Source organism: Bubalus kerabau, chromosome 7 (assembly GCF_029407905.1).
Source record: "Bubalus kerabau isolate K-KA32 ecotype Philippines breed swamp buffalo chromosome 7, PCC_UOA_SB_1v2, whole genome shotgun sequence".
NCBI classification, from domain to species: Eukaryota; Metazoa; Chordata; class Mammalia; order Artiodactyla; family Bovidae; genus Bubalus; species Bubalus kerabau.
Window position 1 is genome coordinate 110734728 of NC_073630.1, and position 23123 is coordinate 110757850.

General features: G+C 46.6%; 2 protein-coding genes across 2 annotated transcripts in view; one reads left to right on the top strand and one right to left on the bottom strand.

The window, feature by feature from the left end:
* The window catches only part of HS3ST1 (heparan sulfate-glucosamine 3-sulfotransferase 1), a 36382-nt gene extending 19306 nt beyond the window's left edge, over positions 1 to 17076 (bottom strand). The window contains exon 1 of the mRNA XM_055589109.1: positions 16855 to 17076. The gene's annotated coding sequence lies outside the window, so the exon portion shown is untranslated. The remainder of the gene's footprint in view (positions 1 to 16854) is intronic.
* LOC129657127 (translation initiation factor IF-2-like) lies at positions 16070 to 18090 on the top strand. Its single transcript, XM_055587426.1, has 5 exons — positions 16070 to 16157; positions 16445 to 16558; positions 16766 to 17075; positions 17154 to 17301; positions 17497 to 18090. The coding sequence occupies exons 1-5, from the start codon at positions 16070 to 16072 to the stop codon at positions 17935 to 17937; spliced, it is 1101 nt and encodes a 366-aa protein (XP_055443401.1). The 3' UTR covers positions 17938 to 18090.
* The last annotated feature ends 5033 nt before the right edge of the window (positions 18091 to 23123 follow it).

Here is a 23123-nt window from a genome sequence, read left to right on the forward strand (position 1 = left end):
TCCCCTGTCATCCCCTTCTCCTCCTGCCCTCAATCTTTCCCAGCATCAGGGTCTTTTTCAATGAGTCAGTTCTTTGCATCAGGTGGCCAAAGTACTGGAACTTCAGCTTTATCATCACTCCTTCCAATGAATATTCATGATTGATTTCCTTTAGGATGGACTGGTTTGATCTCCTGCAGTCCAAGGGACTCTCAAGAGTCTTCTCCAACACCACAGTTCAAAAGCACTAATTCTTCAGCATTTGGTGTCCCATATGTGGGGGCAAATGAGGGGCTTGGCCCAAGCTCAACAGTTCCCATTAAATGAGGTATTGACGATTATGCTGACATTTCTGGTTTGGCTTTCCACAAGTGTCTTTCAAGTATTTACAGTCACAGGAAGAAAGACATTTAATAATGTGGGTCACTAAATTAAATTTCAAGATTTCTTCTTACACACATTACCCTCTTTCTTCTCTCAGATACCATCCAGGAGACTACATCGTTTGCTCAGGACATGGATACCAGGTCTCCAGAGCACAGGTCCCTTCTGGACACCAGTCAGGGATACTAGAAGGAGACAGGTCCCTCCACAGCCCCCAGAGGCCCACTGTGGACAGAGGAAGAAGGATGTGGAAATAGACACTTTTGGCCCAATTAGTCGGAGGAGGATCTGGGATGAATACTATTTTAGCAAATTAAAGGAAGCCAGGAAGAGGAAGTTTGGGACATACTTCATGGAAAAAACACCTAGGGAACACTTAGAAGTCTGGTGAGGACAAAAACCAAGTTCAATATGCTTTAAAATGACATCCAGGGTAAAGCATATAAACAGAGAAATAAATAGAATGGTGTGGGAAGATCAAAACAAGTGAGTTGATATCTGCTGGGGTTTAAATCCTGGCTTAGTTATTTGATCATGAAAAAAGTCACACATCTCTCTGGGTCTTATTTTTCCCATCTAAAGAAAGTAGGGGGCTCCCCCGGTATGGCTCAGTGGCAGAGAATCCGCCTGCCAATGCAGGAGATGCGGGTTCAATCTCTGGATCATGAAGATCCTCTGGAGAAGGAACTGGCAACTCACTCTAGTATTCTTGCCTGGAAAATCCCATGGACAGAGGAGCCTGGTGGGTTGCAGTCCATGGGGTTGCAAAGAGTTGGATACAACTAAGCACCCACATACGCAAAAAAGGAGGTGGTTCCTACATTGTTGAGTGACTGTAAGATTCAAATAAGGTATTGAGGAAGAACACTTTAGCTCACCTGATACAAGGTTAAACCCTCAAGACAAAGGAGTTCAAAAATACCAGAGTAACAGTAGCATGATGACATCAGCTTGAAAAGAGAAGTAAAAGGACAATAATAGCAATTAAAATTCAGATTTTTATAACATCCAGCCTGCTTAAATAATGGTCCTAAGTAAAGAAAGGAATCGCAACATTCCAAAAACTGACATGTAAGGAAAAGTATTCTTTAGGGAAAGCGGAAAATTTTGAGCACTGAGAGCCATTCACAGACAGGGAGAGAAAACAAAGAAAATAGCAGAATAAAGAGCACAAAGTGGCTCTTAAACTAATATTTTTAAAGGACAACGTTTATGAGATAATTAGCCTTGGCACCATCTTTGCAGAGGACTGTAAAGAACTCTTCAAGTAAGAAACGGTGGCAGGTGAAGGCAATTCTGAACACGAGATTGTTTCAATCAGCAGGGCCTGGTGGCTTGTGTAACTGGCATCCTCCTAAGTGGCTCCATGCCAACCCTGAGCCCTTCTGCAGCTTCTGCTGGAATCTGTACAGCCAGGAAGCGTGGCTGGGAGCAGAGTAAGGTCAAGGCAAGCTTGACTTTCAAGACCATGTGTGTGTGCATGTGTGCCCAGTTATATCCAACTCTTTGCCATGTTACGGACTGTAGCCCTCCAGGCTCCTCTGTCCATGGGATCTCCCAGGCAAGAAGACTGGAGTGGGTTGCCATTTCCTCCTCCAGGGGATCTTCCTGACCCAGGGATTGAAACCACGTCTCTTGTGTCTCCTGCATTGGCAGATGGATTCTTTACCAGCTGAGCCACGGGGGAAGCCCACTTTCAAGACTAAATAATGTAAAGCAGTCCTGGGAACAGGGGCTGCCAGGCTGCGGGAAGGCTGGTGCACACAGGGCTGCCTGCAACCAGAGGGCTCATGAGAAAACAAAGCACCAGGTGGCACTGATGTTACCCAGAGACCATTGACTCAGGTCACTTTCATTCCCTGATGGACCACCAACGACAGCTGCCCATCTGAACTCACAAATCTGGACTAAAACCTCAGGCTTCTCTCAAAGACTCCTGTTTCTGTTTATTTTAACGGTACTTTCACTTTCAGCAGCTGCGAAGGCAGGCTTTTTTTTTTTTTTTTTTTTTCTGCCTTCTCCACACATAGATCCACATTCTGTTGCGTAATCCTGCACTGAGATCTGGGACCAGGCAGGAGCGGGTGCAGAGCTGACAGCAGAGGTTTATCCTGTTCTCCCGTGGCAGGCGTTTCCTGCGGGAAGCAGCCAAGCCCATGTCAATTACAGCAATGTCACAGCGCCAGAGGAGCCGGGAACACCGAGAATAGACCCTGCATCTCAGCACCTCCAACCCTCAGCTTCTTGTCCCACTTGGGTTGGTGGCAGGACTTTGCCCACTCGAGGGTCTCAGAGACCTAGAAAGACAGCGCCGGCCATCTGGGGCCAGAGCGGGGAGAAAGTGCATAGAACCTCAGCTGGCCCTTCCAGCTCCAGGAAGTGACACAGTGCTTCCTGTCACTTTCACTGCCCGCAGCAAGTCCCAAGGCCATCTGACCTTCAGATGGGGTGGGGGGGTGGGTAGGGAGTGCAACCCTACTCTGAACCTAAAGACAGACAGTAGGAGGCTGCCACAGGCATCATTATTATTATTTTGTTTGGGAGGTGGGAGGCGGAGAGCATCCAAGACAGATCTGGGGCAAAGACAAGAGTCTGGAGCTAAGAAGAAAGGGGATGGGGCTGGCAAAGGGAGCACAGCCCGGGCAAAGGGTGGGGATGCCCATGTTCCTGATTCATCTGGGGAAACAGTGGGGAGTCCCGTGGGCAGACCACGAGGTGGGAGTCAGAACAGAGGACAGCAAGGGACATGGCTTGAAAGAGTAGTGTGCGAACACCAGGCTGCAGGACTTGGAATTGTATCATTACTTGCATTATTAACAGCTAGGTCTGGAGAACCCACTACGGGCATTAAGGCTTCCCTGGTGGTTCAGTGGTAAAGAATCCACCTGCCAATGCAGGAGATGGAGGAGACGATGTTTTGATCCCTGGGTCAGGAAGATCCCCTCGAGTAGGAAATGGCAGCCCGCTCCAGTATGCTTGTCTGCAAAATCCCATGGACAGAGGAGCCTGGAGCACTACAGTCCGGCGGGGTTGCAAAAGAATCAGATGTGACTTAGCTACTAAATAACAACAGGAACACTAAATGTCCTCCATACACCACTGCCTTTAATCCTGACAAATCAATAAAACAGAATATGTTGGGGTCCTTAGTTTTTTTGGTCAGTAGTTATTTCTTGGGTGACAACTGCCTACCACACCCTGGTTCAGGATTGATCTAGGGGTTGGGGGGTCCAGACAAAGCCTCCATCCTCCTGTGATTTAATCTACTGGAACAGATTAAACATTAAATAAGTTTATGAAAAAATCATGAAGAGTATGTGAGGTTTGCAGAAATGATAACCTTGCCCAAAGGGATACTGTGATGTAGCAATGTAGTTGGGCCCACAGCTCATCTGCGTTTAAGTGTCCTGTACTCAAACACCAATGCTGTAAACCATGGATTCCATGGGACACTGTGCACCGAGGGACAGGGCTGGAACCAGATTATATTTGTGTTCTGCACAGTGGGTCAGAGCTAGAGAAATTAACATAGAGAAATACTGTAGATTGCAAACAGTTTTAAAAGTTATGAAGCTGAGGGGGAAAAGAAAAGCAAAACCAGAAGAATATAAGATTTACATTTTGGCTGAAGACAGTAGTCAAAGTTGTTTTAGAGAGGAGCAGCATACATCACCAATTGCAAGATACAAACATAAGTGTAATTGTTGCTCAAAGGCTTGTGCATGCTAAATCACTTCAGCTGTGTCTGACTTTTTGTGACCCCATGGACTGTAGCCTGCCAGGTTCCTCTGTCCATGGGGATTCTCCAGGCAAGAATACTGGAGTGGGTTGCCATGCCCTCCTCCAGGGGATCTTCCTGACCCAGGGATCGAACCTGAGTCTCCCTCACGTCTCCTGTAGTTGCTCAAAAGTGAAGGGATCGATTCTGGATGACCCAGATTAATTGGCTTATTGTTTGATTAATTGGCTCTTCCACAGTTTCAAATGGCTGTGCCTTAGTTTCTCCTTCTGCAGTTCTGACCTGTGTGCATGTGACCAAACTTTTGGATAAGGGGACCTACAGCGAAATCTGGCTTCCCTTTTGGCTCAATTGGTAAAGAGTCTGCCTGCAATGTGGAGACCTGGGTTCAATCCAGTATTCTTGCTTGGAGAATTCCATGGGCGGGGGAGCCTGGTGGGTATAGTCCATAGGGTCACAAAGAGTCAGACACGACTGAGTGACTAACTTTCAAACTTCTCTGTTTTACAGGGAAATCTCCTGCAGGCTTTTGAGAAAGATTTCTACCCTGATTAGGAGTCCCTCAACCTTGTTCCCTTCCTACTTGAGAGCGGAGGGTAAGGGCAGCTGCCGGGGTCGTCCTGGGCTTCTCCCCACCTGGACAGATCAGCGAAGGACAAGGTGGTCTGGGTGCGGATACACAGCGAGAGCCTTAGTAACATTCTTAATCTGCTTTTCACACAAGATCAGGCTTACCAGCAAGAAAAGCTCATAATCACTACTAAGTGCCGCCTTATACACACTTACTCAGTACCAGACTTTCCAATGGGTATTTTACATATATTATCCAACGTTTCTACCAGCAAAAGGTCCAGGTTATTGCTGTTGCTTAGTTGCTCAGTCGTGTCTGACTCTTTGTGACCCCACGGACTGTAGCCCACCAGGCTCCTCTGCCCATGGGGTTTCCCAGACAAGAAAACTGGAGTGGGTTGCCACTTCCTTCTCCAGGGGATCTTCCCAACTCAGGAATCAAACCTGCGTTCCCTGAATTGGCAGGTGGATTCTTTACCACTGAGCCACCAGGGAAGACCAAAAGGGCCATGAAGAAATGCAATGCCCTTTAACAGGACAGTCAAGGTTGGGAAAAACAAAAGCATTTTCTCCAATGTCAAAAACCTCAAATAATGCAGTGCTATCGGGAGCAGGGGTGGTTCTGTGATCTTCAATAATGCTCTGGCCCCAAGGATGCTCCTGCCTCACTGAACAACTGAGGACCGACTTGTCCCCCAGAAAAGGTCAGTTCCTCTGATGTGTGTGTAGATGGGGCTGAGAGGTCAGGAGGGGAGGAACCATTTCACAGGGAGAAAGCACGGCAGGAGAGATGCCACCCGAAACTCTCTCTAATAAGAGCCCACATTTAAGAAAGAGGCTCACAGACTTAGAGAAGGAGTTTATGGTTGCTGGGGGCAGGATGAGGGGAAGGGATAGTTAGCGAGTTTAGGATGGATATGTACACACTGCTATGTTTAAAACAGATAACCAACAGGGATCTACTGTACAGCACATGGAACTCTGCTCAATGTTACGTGGCAGCTGGGATGGGAGGGGAGTTCAAGGGAAAATGGATACATGTATGTGTATGGCTGAGTCCCTTTGCCAATCATCTGAAACTATCACAACACTGTTAATTGGCTATACCCCAAGAAAAAATAAAGTTAAAATAAAGAGAGCTCCTGTGTAACGAATGGAAATAAAACCAAATCCAAAGTAACAGACCCACTCCAGGCATCATGCGGAGGACCATGAGGGGCATGGTGGCCGGTGTCTCCACCAGATGGCACTGGGTTCCCTTGTGTTCAGCTGTCATCTAGGACTTCGTGCTGACTCAGAGCAGGGAGAAAGGCCTCAACTTCTCTAGTTCTATCACGTTCCACATTTTTTCCAGTTCCACCATTACAATTTGTATGTCCTTCCCTCAAGGTCATAGGTATTAAGCCCAGATCCTGAGAAGCCTTGGGACAGGGAGAGGGAGTGACATTTACTTAAATGACTGTATCTGGATAGGATTTAACCAGGGACTTCATGCTACAAGAGGCCACTGCATTTCCCTGGGCTACGAATCCTCTGTCTGCTCATAATCCTTTTCTGTCCTGGCTTCTCCTCCCTTCTCTTCCCTCCTTCTTTCCTGGGTTCTTCCTCCTTCCCTTCTCTTTCTGTACTTTGCCTTCCCCTGACGGTTCCTGCTGTACCCTTTCTGCATTGCTGCTTCTAAGCTTTTGGCCCAGAAAATGAAATAATAAGATTTGCTCACACTATATAAATTAAGACTAAAGAAACAGGGCAAAAGACCAGACAGTCTCCCAAGAATGTGAGCTATGAGATCCACGCTCTCTGTAATATAACGTTGAGTTTGCAATCTAGAAGTCTACACTGCTTTCTTTTGTTATCTTATTAACAGCATCTTTTTTTTTTAATGCTGATGAGTCAGGCATTGTGTAAATGTTTGACATAATTTATTTAGTTTAATTTGCACTAAACAATTATCTGCTATAATTTTAATTATGCCCATTTTGAAGATGTGGAAACTGAGGCTTAGAGATGGGAGATAACTCATTTCCTGTTGCATGGCCAAGAGGTAGCAAAGTGGATGTAACCAGATCTCTCTGGCTGAGTCATTCTACATGCAACCTGCCAAGCCACTTTGCTTCCTTTCTGGTCCATATTCCATATAAACACACTGCTCGTAAGCAGCTCGAGTTAAATGAAGAGTTAGTAATTTCAGATGCAACAGAAACATCATTTTGGCATAAGCAGTATCTTACTATAGAAGAAAGCATTAAACTCTGCTTGGGAAAAGTCCACTGGCAACCAAAGTACTGCTTGTTGAGTTTCTGCCAGGTTATTACCTGAAATGGAAACACATTTCCATGGCCATCCTCAGAACAACATAGTCCAGCAGTCCTGGGGAGATCTCGGCCTCAGTTCATAACCTGAGGTCATCTGCTTGGGAGGAGCCAGTCTGAAAGGCCCTCTCACTGTTTTATTAGCTTTGGATTCATCCAAGGAGGGAGCAATTGCAAGAGTGAGTTTTCAAAGCACAAAGCACTCCTTCACTGCATTCAGTGGAGCCCTTGTGTGGATCTCTTGGTTCCAACTCCGGTCCTGCAGTAATGAGCTCAGAGCAATGTTTGTGTTGAATAATGTGCTGCGTTGGTGGATTGGCTGCTCCCCTGGTGGCCTAAAGGGTTGAAATGCCTTCTTCCTAAAGGGTGCTGGGAATAATCTGCTGCATAGATGGGAGAGATCTGACTTGTCCACAATTCTTCTGCTTCTTTTCGCAAACAAGTAAGTTTGCCTTGGTTTGATCTGTTGCTAAGCTCATCAGAGAAAACAGCCCTTCCTTCTCTCCTTGGATCATACGGTGGCTAAATTATTTCACCTCCAAATGACTGTATTCTTCCCTCTCTCACTGCCTGCAGCTCTAGAAGTTTCACCAAACGCATCACCTACAACTGTCACTGCAAGAATAGAGATGCTTAATAAAATATAGGACTTCCAGTTAAATTTAAATTCCAGAAAAACAATCAATCATGTCTTAATATGAAGTATCCAGGATATACCTATACTAAAAGAGTACATGTTCTTTATTCAAAGTTCAAATTTCACTGATCATCCTGTATTTTTACTTGTGAAATCCGGCAACCCTGCATAAGAAGAACGTGCATTTTATTGAGCATTAGGCTAGGCATTTGACAAGGGGAATCTCCTTTAATCCTCATTAAAATACTGAAAAATCTGAGACCCAGAAAAACTGTCTATTTCTTGGGGTGATACCATCAGTAAGGAGGAGATCAGAAATTCAAACAGACATGACTTCAAAAGCCACACTCTTCGAGAATAACTCCTACACCTAATTCCAGAAACGTATGATTAACACCTTCTCTGGCCTTCCTTCCTATCAGGGACACTGGGAAAAATCTGGCTGAAGATGGAATTTATATCAGGTGAAACTGAGTTTTTCAGACGTGGTGCTGTGCCAGCCCGCTTTCACTATGTGCCACTCAAGTATGTATTTCTCTGAGCACAGCTAGAAGAGCAAGCCTTTTCATTTCAGCTGCATCTGCAATCACCTTTCTCCTACTGTATGTTAACTGCTGATACAGGCCTCTGATTTACTCTCCTTAAGGAGTAAAGATATTTACACAAAAACAACCCTACTGCAGGGTGTACCTAATCTGTAGGAATTCTAGGGGAAATTCATCAAGACACAAAATGCATCTCGGAAAGTGCTGAAGTGGAAGTTCTCAACAAAGATGTGAATGTTTCAAATCTAAAAACATTCCTTTGTTTATAGAAAATGTGGGCTACTCAGCCCCCCCAGGGATTTAACCTGTCTCCATCTTGAGCCATCTGCTCACTGCAAGTGGAGAATTGTGGCCCTGGACCAGGGTCTGCCATCTTCATTCTGAAGATCTAAGAAAAGTCACTTTTCAGAATCTTGGTTTCCTTAAATATAAAATAAAAATGCTAAGAGATCCCTGTCTCCCTTGAAGGACCGGGTACAAGACAAAAAGGAGACAGTGGGTATGAAAGTTCTAGATGGAAGTTAAGAGTTATCATTTTCATTCTTTTCTCTTATTTTGTTATTAATTTTTTCCATTTTTTCATTCTTTTTAAATCATTTTCATTCTTTTCATGCCAGAGTACTTTTGTGCTGCCAGAATCTATTCAGGGAAGGGTTTGTGTTTAACATGCCAGCTATTTACCTGGACCGACCACACTGAGGATCTCTAAAATGGACAAATGGGATGGCTTGGGGCCATATTTTGATTATCTTGTATCATCACCATTCATTGGCTTTTCTCCGCAAGCCTCTCTCTTTCCTTAAATATTTCTTTCCCCCATGAAGCCTTTCCTAGTACCCCCAGGCAGAAATGTTGCCTCTTGCTCCTTTTCTGAGCAACTACTTGGAACCAGACACACTGTTCTGCAAACTGGTGGCAGAAACAAACCTGAGGCTCCAGATGCCTGCTCAGACCCGGTGTATATTCTTACGGGGGCGTGAAAGGTGGGGAGAACGAGAACCAGCGAAGTAACAGGATGACTCCAGATAAACATTATGGCTGCAAAACTATGCTGTGGGAAGGAGGATTGCCATGAAAGAAAGAAATAGAGTGATTGGAAAGAAGTTCTCAAAGGCAGGCCTACCTGATGCCACAAGCAAAGGCCCAAACAGGATGCATTTCTCGGTTCATACACAAAAAAATTGCTCATTTATCTGACTGCCAATACTAAACTGTAAGTTCCTCAAGAACAACAACTTTTTTTTTTTTTCGCTTCTGTGCAGCTACCCTGGCAACAACAGTCACCATCAATGGCAGGGTCGACTGGAGAGGGAGATGCACCAGAGTCTCAAAGGGCCTAAGTACATTTCACACTTAGAAAAGATTTTTTTAAAGACTCAACTGTCTTGATACAAAAGGAAATTTGGTTAAGAATACAAAATGCCATGCTGCTAAGTCACTTCAGTCGTGTCTGTCTCTGTGCGACCTCATAGATGGCAGCCCACCAGGCTCCCCCGTCCCTGGGATTCTCCAGGCAAGAACACTGGAGTGGGTTGCCATTTCCTTCTCCAATGCATGAAAGGAAAAGGGAAAGTGACATGACTCTTAGCGACCTCATGGACTGCAGCCTACTAGACTCCTCCGTCCATGGGATTTTCCAGGCAAGAGTACTGGAGTGGGGTGCCAGTGCCTTCTCAGACAAAATGCCATGGCCAGGTTTAAAAAAAAAAAAAAAAGCTTCAAAAAAATTTTATTGATGATAAAAAGCACAGATCTAAACTGTTTCTGGTACATCTCAGATGGTCCATTAAAAAGATGTTAAATTGGGGGCTCCCCTGGCAGACTAGTGGTTAAGACTTTGCATTCCAATGCTGGGCACCTGGGTTTGATTCCTGGTCAGGGAGTTAAGATCCCACATGCCTCACAGGGAACAGGTCAAATCATAAAATAGAAGCAGTATTGCAACAAATTCAATAAAGACTTTAAAAACAGTCCATGTTAAAAAGTAAAAAATCTTAAAAAAAAAAAGTCAAAAAGATGCTGAATGTCAGCATTCTGAGTGTCAAAACTCAGCAGTTACGACTCCCTTCTCACCCTCATCACTCACTTTAGTAATCTCTTTTGTGATCATCTGTTCATGTCTTCCAAACTGGCCTACAATTTCCTGGAGGACTGGAAATTTTGTGTTAATGGATTCTAGCACCTAATGTAGCACCTACCACCTGCTGGACACTCAATGAATGGGCTCAAGAGGTGACCTAATTAAAACTAAGAGAAGAGTCTGCTCTTAGGGGTTTACCCACAATAGCAAGTCCCGGAATATAATACTAGGTCCAAACTCCCAAATCCTCAAATCCTTTATGTCCTTTATGTCGGACCTGACTTTCGTTATGTTGGATCAGAGACTGAACCTGGAGATTCCTGGCCCTCTGCCAAAGGTGTTACCCCAGTACCCTGACATTTCCCCTAATTTATCTTTATTCTTAGTACCTAAGAGTCTGACCTAAGATGGACTGTCCTTCCCCGTCTTGCTTTTACCTGTCTCCTCCACTGAAGACAAGCAGAAGAGCAGAGCTTTCCATCTGTTTTATCCCCTATTGTGTCACCAGTGAGAAGAACAGCGCTTGGTACATGACTGGAACTCAATAAACATGTGTTAAGGGCATAAATGTGATTGGTGTCGCTGCTTACAGCACAAGGAAAAAGTAACACCGCAAACAGAAATTCTGTAAACGCAAAATTTAACTCACAGGAACACTGTTTATACTACACTCCTGATGCACTCTTGTTTCAAGCTTATGAATAACTGATTATACTGAGCCTCTGTGGCCCCACCCATTACTTTTCTATGTCTGGAACCCAGAGGCCATAAACTGGAGGCCTGTGGGATGCAGGTACAGATGAGGAAGGAGGTCTACCTATAGACATGCTTTGTTTGGTCCACATCGTATTATTTTAAAAATACGTAATTAGCTGCTGATAGGAGACTGGAGTTTGATCCCTGGGTCGGGAAGATCCCCTAGAGTAGGAAATTTCAATCCACACCAGCATTCTCGTCCATGGAAAATTCCATGGACGGAGGATCCTGGCAGGCCACAGTCCATGGGGTCACAAAGAATCCAATATGACTGATCACACACAGACACAATTAAAAGTCAAGGGCTTTCCTTGGTGGCTCAGCAATAAAGAATCCACCTGCCAGTGCAGGAGATGTGGGTTCCATCCCTGGGTCGGGACGATCCCCTGGAGAAGGAAATGGCAACCCACTCCAGTCTTCTTTGCCTGAAAAACCCCATGGATAAAGGAGCCTGGTGGGCTACAGTTCATGGGGTCACAAAGAGTTAGACACACTGAACAACTAACACAACTGAAGTCAGTCAATTCTACATAAAATTGGAAACTCACAGCCTATCTTGGAAAATAAAATCATACTCGGCAAGACAGAGCCTGAGGTCCCAGCTTGCGTGCTGAATCAGAGCCAAGACATCCCCCTTACCCAGCCTGTCCTCCAGGCCTGTTTCACTCAGGCTATTTACTTGCCGGGTTGCTGAAGGCATTAGAGTGAGCGACCCCTGCTGGAAAGTTACCAAAAAAAACACACAGCATGGATTAAAAAAAAAAAAGAAAGAAAAGAAAAAATGCCCACTGGGACCTGTTTCCCTTATGTTCTGGCTATTTCTCGGAAGAATAATGTATTCATTTTTCTAGAACTCTGGTAGTATCACATAACTGTTGACATACTATGGCCCAGTAAATATTCCTCTAAGGGCCTGAAAAAGCTATGAAACTTAATTCCCTGTGGGTAGAGGAAGCTGAGAAAGCTTCATGCCCGAGGCAGGCCTGAAGATGCATTGTGAGAGGCTGACATCAGCTGGTTACAAGACTGACTGAATCCCAGAGAGAAGAAATTTACTTGAAGACTATGAGTTACCTCGAGGAATTCATGAGAAGCTGGAAAGCTGGTCTTGGAAACGAGAAGGAACGAAGAGAACCTGGAAGCATCAGGATTATGCCCGTGGAATAGCATCCCTGGGACATCCTGACACTGGGCCTGCAGCTGACGCCTCTTGACTCATGACTCACACTGGTAAATAAACGCTCGATTGTCCTTTTGTCCTTCAGTCAGTCCTTTGAGATTCCAAGCCTCAGGTGGGATCACCAGGCTGAGCCCCAGTTCAGAGCTCAGAGATATGGATACAAAGAAAGAGCCCCCCCATCCCCCGCCGCCCCGCCCCGTGTTAAAGTCCTTCCATGAGGGGAGGTTGCTGTTGCTGTTGTGTAGTGGCTAAGTGTGGAGAAGGCAATGGCAACCCAGTCCAGTACTCTTGTCTGGAAAATCCCATGGGCAGAGGAGCATGGTAGGCTGCAGTCCATGGGGTTGCTAAGAGTCAGACACAACTGAGCGACTTTACTTTCCCTTTTCACTTTCATACATTGGAGAAGGAAATGGCAACCCGCTCCAGTGTTCTTGCCTGGAGAATCCCAGGGACAGGGGAGCCTGGTGGGCTGCCATCTATGGGGTCACACAGAGTCGGATACGACTGAAGTGACTTAGCAGCAGCAGCAGCAGTGGCTAAGTCCTGTCCAACTCTCTGCGACCCCATGAACTGTAGCATGCCAGGCTCCTCCGTCCATGGGATTTTCCAAACAATACTGGAGTGGGTTATTTCCTTCTCTAGGAGATCTTCCCCACCTAGGAATTGAACCCATGTCACCTGCATTGGCAGGTGGATTCTTTACTACTAAGCCAACCTGAGGGAAGGTTGGTACCTCCCTGAAGAAGAAGGGTGTTTGATTGCTGGAAACCTTACAAAATGCAAAAGTCCACGATGGATTAGGAGAATTTTAAGTGGTGATGGGAGAGAGGCGACACAGGATGAAGAACAGAATGGAATGAGAACAGGCAGACCTCAACTCCAATCTGGAATCCTTTGTACCTTTAGAAAATTAATTAGCTTTTCTAATCGTCAGATTCCAAATCTTTAAAATAGAAAAGTTGCCATCTGCCCATGTACCGCATGGGCTTGCTGTGAAGGTTCAGTTCAAGCATTCATTCACTTATTTTGAAATTACTATTTGAGCATCTACTAAGCCACTTAACTAGCACCTGGGGACAAATTTTGAATAACAAAAATGCAACAGAGAGACAGTGCTTTATGCTAGATGACAGATGTAGACATCAGAGACCCAGGTCATCTTCTAAAACTGATCATGTATCCCTTTTCCCCAACTGCTAACACTAATCTGCAACATTCTTCCTTTTTTGGTTAATCAATACCAAGGCCCTTCCTGAAACATACATTTCCTTTAATATACAAAATGCATTAAGCTAAAAAAAAAAAAAGCACCAAAAAACTTTAACTCTGATTCTACAAATAAGAAACTAATGGTTCTCAGAAGTAGTGAGGCCTGATGCTGGTGAATTTCAGGTGGAATAATCAGGAGATATTGGCCCATTACATGAAATCCTCTCCCTCACTGAATATTTAAAATATGTAATTCACACATTCACAAACTAAAATGAAAATTAGCATTAAAATAGATCAAATGAAATTTGCAGGAAAAGGAAATTAACCCAGTACGTTTTTCACCAGTGTTTTAGAACTGCCCAAATGCTCTCCACATGTATCTTCCCACTTTCTCATAATAATCTTTCGAGCTCTATTTTTTAGAGGATGAATCTGAGGCTCAGAGAGGAAAAAGCATTTGCTTAGGGTCCTGAGGCAAGAAGCTGGTTCCAAATCCAGTTAGCAGTCTTGCCATTCCCCACTGGAAAAGGTTGGCCTGACTGGGAAGCCCTGGGCCATTAGTGGGGTTGACGGAAGATACTTACATCAAAGTGATGGGGGAAAAGGCAAATCTTTTCCAACATCAGCTGGAAAGTTACAGCTTTCAGCAACAGCCAGAAAGTCACTTCATTTCCCACAGAGCAGCTAGAAGGCTGCTGCTACTCACCAAAGTTGCTACTTGCGTTTACTCCTCCAAGATTGTCTCTTACACAAGAACCCTGGCATAGAAACAGGCCCTGGAGCCTGAATTCTCAGTCCTGATCCTGAATACAGACTCAGTTCCACCAGGACATCAGTACCTTTTACTATGCCTTTCTCCAAACTGGCTTCTATAACCAGAACGTGACTCAGGACTCACTGTGGGTTTGGACCACCCTGGGTAGATGCTCTGTTCTGGAAAAGCCACTCTGTACCAATCAAGCACATTACATTAGCCAGTCCCTCTCCCTAGCCTCTTTTTAGCCATCATCAAATTTTAATTGAAGATAAGGAAAGCTTCCACATTGCATTTCCCTTCAAGGAGCTCTCTGGACATTTCCAGTAAGAGAATGGTCTTCTTTTCAGAACAAAAGCACATCCCCAATTACACGGGAGAATACAAGTAAAGGACTCCTGAACAACAACGTGTTAGACTTGAAATTTCACACAAGGCACACCAACAGCACAGCTTGAACCATGGGCTTTTCCTGTTCTCCCCTGTAGAGTTCAAGGTATCACTTTCTCACCAGTTTCCCAAGCAAAGAATCTCCCATCTTAAAGCTACAGTGCACTGTACAGCGGGCAGCTTTAGCCTGAATCAGAAGCCGCAAAAGCAAGGCTCAGGATGCCTCAGAAAGGGATCCTCAGTGTATGCTGTCATGGTAATGAACTGTTTCGACTTAAGAGTGCTTAGTCACGAAGTTGTTGATCCCAGGCAAACTCAGCGGAGTTAGAGGGATCCGCTGAAGCCCTGAAACGCTCCATGAGAAGTTGATTTTGCTCTGCCGAGCGCTGGAGAAAATCTTATGTAACACAATGGGCCATTTCAATATGTTATTTCTGCAATCCTATGGGAGGGAAGGGAAAAAAAAAAAATCTAAGCGCTAGAAATACAAAGAGTAACGCGGGGATCTGCAGCTGAAGCGTTCATCTTCTGGAATTTCACTCGGTCAGGCTTATTCGAGTCGCACCCAATCAGTACCGAGGAAGCAGAAAGGAAGAATAATTCCGAACGCCCAATGATGGGGTTTAGAAATGCAAGGAGGCAGAAGTTAGGTTATCTCCCTACCCTTTCTTTCTTTCTTTTTTTCTTTTATTTTTAACATAAAATTCCTGAAATTAACCCTTGAACGGTAGTGGGCAATTGCATTTCAACAAAATAGGGTAAGATGTGGCTGCAGAGCAATAACGCCCAAGTAGGGCCCACAGGATCCTGAGTGTAAACGGGCTGCGGCCACAAAAGCCAGCTAAGTACCGGCCCCAGGGTGCTATGGGACCCTCAAGGATCCGCGCCCGCATCTAGCGGCAGGCGGAGAAGCGGGGCAGGTGGATCCCGGGTTTCCAGAGCTCAGTCTCCATCCCTTGGCCGCTTCTCGCGGCTGCTCCCTGCTAGGAGGGGACCGCTTCTGGGAGCGGAGCGAGAAGACACCAGATTTGGAGTCGCGTCCCCAGAATCCCCCCCGAAAGCATCTCTGAACAAGTAGTGGATAAAAATAGCCAGCGGACAGCACCGGGGGGGGGGGGAGGGAGGAGCGAGACTCACGCAAGGCTAAGCAAGGATCCGACTGGTCCTGCAAAGTGGAGGGCGGAGGAAAAGGGGTGCGATCCCCTCCCGAGAGAGGGGCCCGGGTGCGCGAAGAAGCGTGGACGATCGCCTCGCCGAGGGGAGGAGATGGAAGACTCGCGGAGCTCGCAAACCGCCGCGGAGCAGAGCACACCTCACACTCCCCGCACCGGCCCCCCACCCCACCCCCGCCCCGCGCACTGCATCACAGCTCTTGCTCCCTCTCGCCTCTCCATCTCTCTCTCTCTCTCTCTCTCTCTTTTTTTTTTTTTTTTTGCCGGCCTCCGGGACAGGTTGGGGTCAGCAGCGCGAGCCGCGCGCGGTCGGCCGCCTGGCCCAGAGGTAGCACCTGCAGACTTCAGGCTCCGCGAGTATGCCCGGTTCTGAGTCCGGGTCTACGCGCTTCCACCGCGGGTTGGCGCCCCTCCTCCCCTCACCTTCATCTGCCGTCACCACCCAAGGTGCTCGAAATAGAAACAGACGCAGGATTTAAAAAAAAAAAAAAAAAAAGTAAAAAGTAACACGAAAAACCAGAACCGTGCATGTTTGGCACTGGGGCGGGGGGGGGGGGGGCGAGGGGGTAGGCTACTTACTGTCTGTCCGCCGCTTCCATCTCTCTCCTCCCGAGCTTTTCCCGCCCCTCGGGAGATATCCCATCTCTGCTTCGTTCCCAAAGCTAACCGCACTGAGGTTTCCCCACCCTGGATGCTCCCTGAAGACGGACTTTTTGCTGTTATCCCCGCCCCAGTTGCCAGCCAGAGTGGTACCCAGGCTCCGCGGCGCTTTGCGCTCCTACTGCCCCTCACGGTCGGTTCTAGAGAGACGCGTCGGGTAGAAGCAAACCTCCTGACTCTTCTAGGGGGTAAGGGAAAAAAAGAGAAAAAATCCACCAAGTCAGAAACCTGCTTGAAAAAAACCAGTCCCTGAAGACTTGCCTAGCTGAGGGACGAAGTCAGGAGGCTAGTAGGATGGGGAAAGCTCTGGGCTCTCCTTCCTTCCTCCACCTACGTGCACTCCACTTGCGCCAGCCTCCACTCACCTTGGGCTCTGCTCTCGCCCTGAAGTTCAGGATGCCAGGTCGGGACACCTCGATGGCCCCGGGTCCTGCCGCTCCCCACACTGGCGACCCCCGCCGCCGCAAGCGCGCGCCGCACTCACCTGAGCCGCGCCTCGGCGGTCCAGCCGGTCCGGCGCCCGAAGTCGGCTCCTGGGCTTGGCCATGGGCAGCGCCGTGGAGCCCCGGCGGCCAGCGGAGCGAGTTTTTTCAGGACGACCCGGGCCGGAGGGCGAGACACCGGCGCAGGCGCCCGCGGAGACCCGGTGGTGGCGGCGGTTCGCGGCTGCCCTCGCGCCGGGGACTTTGCAGGCGGGGAGGCGAGGTTATCACCGCCGCCGAGGGGAGGAGCAGAGGGAGGAGCGGGAGTGGGAGGAGGGGACAGAGGAGGCCGGTCCCGCAGGGAGAGCGTGTCGGGCCGAGGAGGATCGCGAGCGCCCACTGCTGCCCGGTCCGCTCCGGTGCTGCCCCGGGGTCGGGTCGACTCGGAGTCCGGCTCACCACGCAGCTCCCGGGGCGGCCGGGCAGGGCTCTGGAAATCCCACGGACAGGTACGGCACGAGTCAGTCCCGCCCCTTCCCTGGCCCGGCAGTTCCCGGGGTTTCAGCCCTGGGAAGCTGGGGGTGGGGATGGAACTTGGGGAGGGGACTAGCGCTCCCTCCCGGGAGGGTGGGGCCGGTTGTGGGTTGGGCGACTGCCGTCCCTGCGAACCTGGGACATCCTGTCTCCACCGTCACTCTTGTTAGGGAAGGCGAGGTCCTAACCCGGAGCCCACGTCTTCCTCCACTCCCCGGCCTCGCCGGGTCCTCCCACGTGCGTCAGCGCGGCCGATCTCCGTCAGGGCAGGTGCCCACCTTAGGCATCGGTTGCTCCCTGCGCCGCTCAGGAAGCGAGGGGAGCCATCCACTCGCACCGCAGTCGGACCCGGACGCCGGCGGCCGGGCAGCCGGAGCGAGGATCCGCGCGAGGAGCCGGCTCCCCAGCGCTCGGTGTCGCCATTGAACACTCCCTCCCTCTTCGGTTTCGCGTCCCCGGAGCGGATGCGGATTCATCCGGAGAATGCAGAGCTTTTTAGCTCTGCCTTCTCGAGGGCATCGGGTTTGCAAACGTGGGCTCTGAAATTAAGCCGGTCCCCCTGCCCCCTTCCCCCGCGTTCCTGTACCTGGGAAGTTTTGTGTCAGAACTAGACCAGCCTTCAGTCTAATTTCAGATGTAAGGTTTCCAGGGACCCAGGGTAGGAATCCCCTTGGAGAAGCTAGGCTGTTTCTCTATCCGAGCCCAAACTAGTGGCCCTAAAAGGCAGATCAGCCAATATGTTAAGAAATTAAATAAAAGAAAAAGAAAACGTGCCAGATGAGTGTCAAAGTAATTTATTTTAGATGAAATTTCAGTCGCTCTTCCATATCTTAAGTATTGGAAAATAAATGTTTGGAAGAAATCAAATTTGCCCTTCAAGTGTAAAAAACCTCATTAACTTTGCTCAGATTAAAAATACACACCCACCTAAGTAATAAATCCTGTAGGAAATTGACCTCTTTCTCTTGTAATGTTACCCACTGCCCTTTTGGAAAGCAAAACGATGATCAGCATTTTCTGGCTGTCTAATAAAACAAGTAGCATCTGGGAAGCCAAGGCCAAGTCTTATTTTGGAAAATAAGATTATAGAAGTTTTAATGATCCTGATCGCTTCTTTGAGCCAGACTAATATTGACATAATATTTTAGAACTTTTGAAATACTTTTGGAGTATCTTTGTGTTGTTTCTTCTGTTATGTTCCACTCTTTGTGACCCCATGGACTGTAACCCACCAGGCTCCTCTGTCCATGGGGATTTTCCAGGCAAGAATACTGCAGTGGGTTGCCATTTCCTGCTGGAGGGAGTCTTCCTGGCCCAGGGATCTAACAGTCCTCTCTTACATCTCCTGCATTGGTAGGTGGGTTCTTTACCATCAGTACCACCTGGGAAGCCCAAGGAAATGGCAACCCACTCCAATAGTCTTGCCGGGAAAATTCTATGGACAGAAGAGCCTGGTGGGCTGCAGTCCATGGGACTGCAGAGGGTCAAACATGACTGAGCCACTGAACACACGCACACACACGTATGTATTTTAAAAAGTCATTTTAATCAAACTTGTGGTTGGGGGCTGGGTGTGGAGGAAGCTAGTAAAAAAGTACAAGCTTCCAGATAAAAGATAAATATCAGAGGTATAATGTACATCATAATGACTATAGCTGACACTGTTGTATGGTATATAGGAAAGTTGCTAATAAATCCCAAGAGTAAATCCCAAGAGTTCTCATCACAAAGAGACTTTTTTCTTTTCTTCTTTTCTTCCCTTTTGTTGGGTTTATGTGAGAAGGTGTCTGTTGGCTGAACTCATTGTCATAATCATATCACAATAGATGTAAATCAAACCAGAAGGCTGTATGCCTTAAACTTAAAGTGATGTATGTCCGTTACATCTCAATAAACCTGGAAAAAAACAAAGTCAGTTTAAAGCCTCTCTTTGAAAAGCCTTAACATTCAAATTTGCATTAGCTTCTAAAAAAAAGTACTTTTCCTGCCTCATTCGATGAACCCCTATAAAATCATGTATGATGAGGTTGTGCAGGTCAAATGGTATTTTCAAATATACCCTTGCCAAGTACTGGAGTCCTTAAGCTCCTACCAGCAGCTAAGCCCAGCGCAGATCACAAGTTCTTCAAAATAGGGAGCCACTTTGATGTCCTAAGTAGGTATGATTGCTTTTCCTTAAGAGTTCAAAGTGCCTTTGGGCCCACAGTCTGGATTTCACAACTCATTTGTGAGATGCAAAGTGAGACTGGCGGTGATTCCATTTGTACCCTGGGAGCCAAAGTCCGGTTAACTGATCTACTTAGTTCCCCACTACGAGCCCCAAAAGGGAACTAGAACCTCAGGCTGCAGCCCTGAGACTCGGTCACAAACTTCTCTTTCCCCAAATGACTCCAGACAGATCTGGCCACTGTCAAGGATTGGTGTTTTAGCTTCTCTCTCTTTTTTGATTTTGGCCAGCATTCATTGATCAGTGATCAATATTCTTATGCTTAGGTAAATAAGAAAGTATTCACTGGTTACTTTGTTCTTATTTAGCATCTTTGTTGCTGTTATTGTTGTTCACTCACTAAGTCCTGTCTGACTCTTTGCAACCCCATGGACTGCAGCACCCCAGGCTTCCCTGTCCTTCACCATCTCCCAGAGTTTGCTCAAACTCATGTCCATTGAGTTGGTGATGTCAACCAACCATCTCATCCTCTGTCATCCCCTTCTCCTCTTGCCCTTAGTCCCAGCATCAGAGTCTTTTCCAATCAGTTGGCTTTTTGCATCAAGTGACCAAAGGATTAGAGTTTCTGCTTTAGCATCAGTCCATCCAATGAATATTCAGGGTTGATTTCCTGGCTTCCCTGATGGCTCAGGAATCTGCCTGCAATGTGGGAGATCCAGGTTTGATCCCTAGATCAGGATGATCCCCTGGAGAAGGGAATGTCTACCCACTTCAGTATCCTTGCCTACAGAATTCCATGGACAGAGGAATCTGGTGGACTACAACCCATGGGCTCACAAAGAATTGGACATGACTGAGTGACTAACACTTCCTTTTGGGTTGACTAGCTTGATCTCCTTGCAGTCTAAGGCACTCTCAAGAGTCTTCTCCACCACCATAGTTCCAAAGCATCGGTTCTTTGGTGCTCAGCCTTCTTTGTGGTCCAACTCTCACATCCATACATGACTACTTGAAAAATCACAGCTTTGACTATATGGATCTTTGTCGGCAAAGTGATATCTCTGTTTTTTTAATACGTTATCTAGGATTGTCATAGCTTTTCTTCCAAGGAGCAAGCATCTTTTAATTTCATGGCTGCCGTCACCATCTACAGTGATTTTGGAGCCCAAGAAAATTAAATCTGCCACTTTCCATTTTTTCCCATCTATTTGCCATGAAAAAGATTCCTAGCCCTGTGCTTTCTGTACTTGAATAGTTTATGTTTGCTTTTGTTATCTCTGGTTTTCTACTTTTCCTCAAATGTATGATGGAAGAGAGGTCAGGAGAAGGAGAATTAGAGAGAGAGAGAGAAAGAGAGGGCTTGCTTCCTCGGATGACGTCGAGGACTCAGAGTCACTCTACCTTCCTGAGCTCAACCTGATTTTATCTGTAAGGCTCCCCTGTACAGCCTCAGCCTTTCCTCCCTTAATGGCCATTTGAAACTTTCAGGTTAATAGCATGAATATTAAGGAGTCCAATGGGATTCTTTATAAGCAGAGGAAATTGGGATCAGGTTAAAAATCCAATTTTAATAAACTTTCCAAGTCTTGATTTAGATGATGCACTAATGGCTTTCAGTGCTGAATCACCTTAAAAGTCAATGTACTTTTAAAATGCCCTTGTTGTAGAGAAAGCTGGATGGGTGTGTTTAATTGTAGACTGTGCATCCCTGTCTTCATAGAAAAGATCACGTGTATAATGGATGAGAGCAGATATGAAATGCCGCTGTGCACAGAGCTGGTTGGGAGAGGAGAGGGCGTTCGCTTTGAAAGATAGTTTTCACTCATTTGACCAAAACAAAGGGAGTGTGATTGCACTGTGTGAAAATGGTATCCTCAAATAACTCCTCTAATTTGATTGTGCTGAGGTCTAGAATTGTTTCCATTTCTTTTGACTTGCTAATTAGCTGGAGCAGAAGGCTTGTGAGAATAGAAAAATGATGGTCATATCCAGAAAATATGTGGGATTGTGATTTCTCCCAGCCAGCGCACCTGTCACCTGCCTACCCCACCAGCCTGTCCAACTCCCAACCTTATCTGTGTGTCCTTGAAAATGACTCACGCCTCTGTGATTAATAGACTATGGGATGTTTTTCTGAAAACAGGACTTTCATCCCCTTAGTAACACTGGATACTCACGGCACATGTGGTGACAAGTTTCAGTTCTAACTTTTGCCTTTATAGGACCTATCCTTCTCCCATATTGCTTTTGTAATTAATTAAACATTAAAATTATATGGCATGTTTACATCGCCATAAAGAAGCATGTGTGTGCGTGTTCAGTCGATCAGTTGTGATCTGACTCCCCATGACCCCATGGACTGTGTAGCCCGCCAAGCTCCCTTGTCCATGGAATCCTACAGGCAAGAACACTGGAAGGGGTTGTCATTTCCTTCTCCAGAATACATTGATATTATTTTTATTTATTTAAATATTTTATGAGGTCCCCCAAATCAGTATTTCTTGGGAGTTTAAAAGAAATTACAATATTTTTGAAAGGCGCTGAAAGTACCTTGAGATACAAGAAACCTCAAGATTTCTAATGGAGTGGTTGGCCCTCTGTTGGTGGTGATGTTGTTGGGGATGAATGCTTAATTGATTCTGGTAAGGAGGTGCAGTGGTAAAGAATCTGCCTGCCAATGCAGGAGATAGAGACATGGGTTTGATCCCTGAGTCAGGAAAAGTCCCTGGAAATGGCAACCCACTCTAGTATTTCTGCCTGGAAAATCCCATGAACAGAGGAGCCTGGAGGGCTACAGTCCATGGGGTCACCGAGAGTCGGACATGACTGAGAGACTGATCACACAGAGTATGTATGAAAACCGCAATTCCAGACTCATACTTCAAGGTCCATTTGTTATGTTGGATAAACAACTATAGAAAACATGCTGCTTTTATTTCTGGTCCTGTGTCAAGCTTTGCCCCAAATTACACACATCAGTGCTGCAGAAATTGCAATATTGCAGCCCTGAAGTGGTCCTCTTGTTCAAATTGTTAGACCCTGCTGAGTGCCAGAAAGACTTCAGGGCCACGGGAAATTGTGGCACTCTCTTTGATTTCAGGTTTGCAGGGACCAAAGCTGATGATGCTTTGATAAGCGGGTCTTGCTGATTCTCTCTTTTAGGCCTTATTCAAGGATCCTGAGAGGTTCAAACTCTTCAGGGAAAAAAAAAAAACAAAAAAGGATCTTTACCTCTCTCTAGCCCTGTCAGTTCAGTGGAAACATTTACTGGGTACGTCCTAGATAGCAGCCCGGTGGTAAGTACCTGGGTGGAGATGTACAGAGAAGAAGAAAGTGTAAGCCCTAACCCCAAAGGGGCTCACAGATGTGCAGAAGAGAAAAATTACAATTCAGCCTGACGATTCTCATGCGCTCAGGTTCCCGGTGTACCAGGAAGGTCGACGGAACATTTGGAATATGATTCTCACGCCCTTACATTCTACCCTGAACTTGCAGCTTTAAGCAGTCCTTGCTATTTCTAGCAGCTCTCTCCTCTTGGAGTCCCTGCTGAAGTCCTCCAGAGCGTGGCCTTATTGTCCCTGCAAACCGGCAGGGCTGCCTTCTCACTTCTGAGCCTTGTTTTGATTCCAG

Excerpts from the sequence above, each read along its gene's own strand:
- LOC129657127 (XM_055587426.1), top strand. The coding sequence starts at position 16,070 with ATGCCCGGTTCTGAGTCCGGGTCTACGCGCTTCCACCGCGGGTTGGCG. Across the intron at positions 16,158-16,444 it reads ATCTGCCGTCACCACCCAAG|TTGCCAGCCAGAGTGGTACC; the intron begins GTGCTCGAAATA and ends TCCCCGCCCCAG. Across the intron at positions 17,302-17,496 it reads TCTGGAAATCCCACGGACAG|GGAAGGCGAGGTCCTAACCC; the intron begins GTACGGCACGAG and ends CACTCTTGTTAG.